At 35.4% G+C, this 4,977-nt stretch overlaps 1 protein-coding gene across 4 annotated transcripts in view; it reads left to right on the forward strand.

The window, feature by feature from the left end:
* Positions 1-4,977, forward strand: part of LOC106877900 (dipeptidyl peptidase 4) — a 611,833-nt gene that overhangs the window by 584,768 nt on the left and 22,088 nt on the right. For all 4 annotated transcript variants that reach the window (XM_014926948.2, XM_014926949.2, XM_014926950.2 and 1 more), the window contains exons 21-22: positions 2,167-2,266; positions 4,751-4,809. In XM_014926948.2, the coding sequence (XP_014782434.1) occupies positions 2,167-2,266; positions 4,751-4,809 (159 nt within the window). The remainder of the gene's footprint in view (positions 1-2,166; positions 2,267-4,750; positions 4,810-4,977) is intronic.

Below are 4,977 nucleotides of genomic sequence, written 5' to 3' on the forward strand. Positions count from 1 at the left end.
TATATATATATATATATATATATATTTATATTTATATATTGTGTGTGTGTGCACACGCTGGTAACACATAAAAAGGACCCATGCCAATGACAAGTAAAAGGGACCTGTGCCAGTAGCATGTAAAAGGTACCCATAATGGTGACATGTAAAAGGCACCCACTTCACTCTTGGAATGGCTGGCATGAGGAAGGACATCCAGCTGTAGAGACTGGATCTGGTACAGCTCTCTGGATTACCAGTTCCAGTCAAACCATCTTACCCATACCAACATGGAAAATGGGCACTAAATGATGATGATGATGATGATATGTAAACACACACACGCATACATACGTAATACATACATACACACATGCATACATACATTGTGTGTCTGTGTGTGTGTAAATCAATGAATGAATTTCAAAAGAACAAGTGTTACACAATCACCTTCATTACCTTATGACTGTTTCTACGATCAGTAAGTATACATCCAGAGCTGGATGACAGTATGACATTATATAACTTCCTTGAAGCTATTTGAACAATATGTTTCTTGCACAAAGCATTTAATTATATAATATAATACAATTAGATAGTTAGGTACACACGTACACACACACACACACACACACACACACACACACACACACTGTCAAGCAATATTGGTTCACTCGGAGTAAAAAGAAATGGAACAAAATATAGTGAAAAGAAATTATATCATTTTTTTAAGAAAAGAAGAGTTATTTCCCATGGATTGGTGTTAGCTATGGTTGAAGCATTACCCTGTATGTGTGTGTGTGTTTTATTCTTTCCTCCAGGGCATGATGTTAATAACCCACAAACATATTTTTCCTCATGCATTTTGAGTACTGAAAGTGTAGTAGATTTAGAATATTTTCTGAGAATATGCACTTTCAAGTCTTTTTCGAAACTGTAGCCATTTGATGCAAAATGTTCAGCAAGTTCTGTCAAACTACTGTTATTTTTCCTGATATCATATCTGTACCCATTGAATTCTTTGTTTAATTGTTCTGTTGTACAACCAACATAAATCAAGTTGTGTTTTGCACATTCTGCTGCACACACCAAATGGGAACCTTTACATGTCTCACCTTCTCTATAAATCATAACATTTTTGTTATGATTCCTGATGGAATTCATTTGACTCATGTTGTTGCACAATGAACAGGACTTACCTCTTTTGTGGCTGTTTTTCAAGGAACAGCATGCAGATACTCCAATGTTAGTTTTCTTGGAGTCAGAAGTAGAGGTTAATAGTTCTCTTATATTTTTATCCCATCTGAAGGCTACAATAAGTAACTGAGGAAATATTTGCTTGAAATGAGGATATTTTTCTGCAACATGCTGGTAACTTTCATGCAACACTTTTGAAATGCCAGCAAAATTTCAGTGCCAGTTAATCACTAAAGGAATTCTGTCACATATTGTGCTGTGTTTGCTAAAATTATGCATGAAGGTTTGACTTTCTTTGCTAATCTTAGCTTTGTCATTTGCTATTTCCTTTAATCGTGATTCACTGTAACCGCATTTGACATAATGGTGTACAAAAGCATTTGCCTATTTCCAGTAATCTCCTATGTCAGTACAAATCTGTTTTATCCTCAAAAATTAGGATTTGTCTGTTATTATTATTATTATTATTATTATTATTATTATTATTATTATTATCATCATTATACTAAGGCTGTGGGCTGGCAGAATCGTTAGCACGCCGGGCGAAATGCTTAGCGGTATTTCATCTGCCGCTATGTTCTGAGTTCAAATTCCGCCTAGGTCGACTTTGCCTTTCATCCTTTCGGGGTTGATTAAATAAGTACCAGTTACGCACTGAGGTCAATATACTTGACTTAATCCGTTTGTCTGTCCTTGTTTGTCCCCTCTGTGTGTAGCCCCTTGTGGACAGTAAAGAAATAAGAATCATTAGCACACTGGGCAAAATGCTTAGCATTATTTCATTTATCTTCATGTTCTGAATTCTAATTCCACTGAGGTCAACTTTGCCTTTCATCTTTTTGGGGGTCAATAAAATAAGTACCAGTCAAGTACTGGAGTCAATGTGCTTGACTTTCGCCATTCCCCAAAATTTCAGACCCTGTGCCTATAATAGGAAAAATTATTATTATTATTATTATTATTATTATTATTATTATTATCTACTTGCAGTCATATGGTGGTTTTGTGAGTAGTTCGCTTCTTGGCCGAGGAACTGATATTTTTAAATGTGGTATTGCTGTTGCCCCTGTAACTGATTGGATATATTATGGTAAGCAAAACGTATTTTCACTTTTCCATTACACAAACTAATTACAAAATTAGAAGTAAACATTAGTTCTTTTCTACTTGCATATTAGTTTTATGTCATTATACCATTTGCTGTGTCTATCATCTTTATCCTATACATTAATGGTGGTGGAGGTGGTGGCAGCAGCAGCAGCAGTAGTAGTAGTAGTAGTAGTAGTAGTAGTGGTGGTACTTAATGTTGCTTTGTTTTGTATTTTAGCCCCGGGTCAACCCCACTGGAGTGAACCTATCATTAAAGGCTCTCCAGCTGTTTTAAACTGTTAATCTAGTTTAATAACAATGTCATTGTTAAGCTGATGTTTGGAATATAAATTAATATGAAATTGTGGTGAAAGGTTTTAATTTAAGTCACTTTTATCTAGGAAATTTCAGTCAGAACTAGTGGGGAGGGTCTCAAGTCAGTTGATATCAAAAAGATTGCTGAGTAAGGCAGGTTGTCTATATTTTTCCAAAGTCCTCATCTGCTCTATAGGAATATGAAAAAAAAATGGCAATTGTAATTTTCATGTTTTCTATATCATTCAACAAATACAAAATATTCAAAATATTTGCTTATGCAACCATTGAGATTTTTTTAAAAGAAATAACATACACCATATTGGTCAGCCTGTTTATTATAAATAAAAAAAACAAGTGTCTATGCTTCTAAAAATCTGGCCTTCATTTGCAACTCTTTGACTCTTGTTTACTACAAAGTAAAGTGCCTTCCATGTGATTGCTCAGCATACAAAATGTAGAAGAAGCCACATGTCCTTTAACTCACATCCTACTATACTGAAAAAGGAAAGAGAATAATGTGGTCATAGATATACAGAATTATAGAATGACCACAGCTGAAACACTATTGATCATAAGTCTGCTCAATCAAGGCAGACATAGGTTAAATAATTTTTAGAGTGAACACACGAGCTGATATCTCATCAGGTGATGAAGCAGCTCTGTAGCTATTTTGGCTTTTTCCACTGACACTAGAGCTGCCCAGAGTCACCCACTGATGTAGGCAACAAAACTCCTACACAATTGCACAAGCGTCGTTGAGTGAGATAGTGCAACTCTGGGCCAGATGCTTCTACTACTCTCAATGTTCACTCTTGCTGCATCACTCGTTCCCTCTCTTGAATAAGATGCAGTGCTTTTACATAGAAACAGTTTGCACAGTACCAGACCAGTTGAAATAGGTTGTGAAAAAAACAGTATGGTCTTAAAATGAACATTGCCAGAATTGTGTGGGTAAGAAATTCACTTCACAACCATGTGGTTCCAGGTTTGATTCCACTTACATGGAACCTTATTCTAGTGTCATCTACAATAACTTTAGGATGACCAAACGCCTTATGTGTGGCATTTAAATGGAAACTCTGTGTGTGTGTGTGTGTTTATTTCTCTCTTTCAGTTGTATGTCATCTAGAGATGTAAACATAACTGAAAATACGATGTTTTTATATCAAAATATCTTGTGTGGTGTGTATTCCACCTGAGTTACATAGACAACCCCTTGTCACCTTCACAATAGCAAGGGAATGCAGTTACCCAGTGACTGACCCATCAAAAACCTGAAATAAACCATGCTATTATTGAGTACAAAATTGTGATATAAAATAAATAAGAGTGAAAATAATGATAATAAATCAGAACTGTTATTACCGCTAGCATTTATCTTAGGTTTCAACAATCTTCCACTTCATCAACTCTGAATATTTTTTTCTAAACTTTACAAAATATTCCTTTGCCATTTATTTTGTCTGCAACCATACAAAACTTGGAAAATATTTTTTGGCTATACAATGAGGATTATACATATTGACACAACTCAGAACTAAATTCTGAATTGTAGTTTGCTTGAAGCATTATAGTACCAAAGAAGGAAAAGAAAAGGGAAATAAGAAAGCTTCTAACAATGCAGAAAGTTTTACAAAAGCCTTTATATTTCAGGTGCAAAGGCCCATCCTCAGAAGAAAGCAGTCTGGGAAATGTTCAGTTACAACATTTTTGTTATCTTACTCAAACTCCTCGGTGTTAGGTGAGTAGCAGTGGCAGCCACTCTCCAACAGTTGAAGAGTGGCAACCACTGCTACTAACCTAATCCTGTGGAGTTTAAGTAAGGTAATGGAATTGGTGTAACTGGACATTTCCCAGACTGCTTCCTTCGGAGGACAGGCCTTTGCACCTGAAATATAAAGGCTCTTGTAAAACTTTCTGCATTGTTAGAAGCTTTCTTATTTCCCTTTTCTTTTCCTTCTATAAAACATTTTAGACAATTGCTCTACCATTTCTGCTACTCCACTTTTTTAAAATGAACAGTTGTGGTGACTGTAATAGCAACAGCAATGATGATGAAGGCAATGTTTGGTGTGGTGAAACAAGGTGCCAACATACATCAAACAAAATGTGAATATTCTTGACCTAAACTTAAAATTGCTTAATTGTGTCAATTTTTTACCTTCAGATACTGCCTACACTGAGAGATATATGGGATTTCCCAATGAGAATGTGGCTGGTTATAAAGTAAGAACTTTCATTTGTTTCCTATGTCTATGCATGCACGCACGCACACACACACACACACACACACACACACACACACGTGATATTAAGATCTGAAAAGAAATTAGATAGACTAATCCATAGTTCACAATAACGCTATATGTATGTATGTATGTATGTATATATATA

The sequence above is a fragment of the Octopus bimaculoides genome, chromosome 4 (assembly GCF_001194135.2).
Source record: "Octopus bimaculoides isolate UCB-OBI-ISO-001 chromosome 4, ASM119413v2, whole genome shotgun sequence".
In the NCBI taxonomy this organism is placed as follows: Eukaryota; Metazoa; Mollusca; class Cephalopoda; order Octopoda; family Octopodidae; genus Octopus; species Octopus bimaculoides.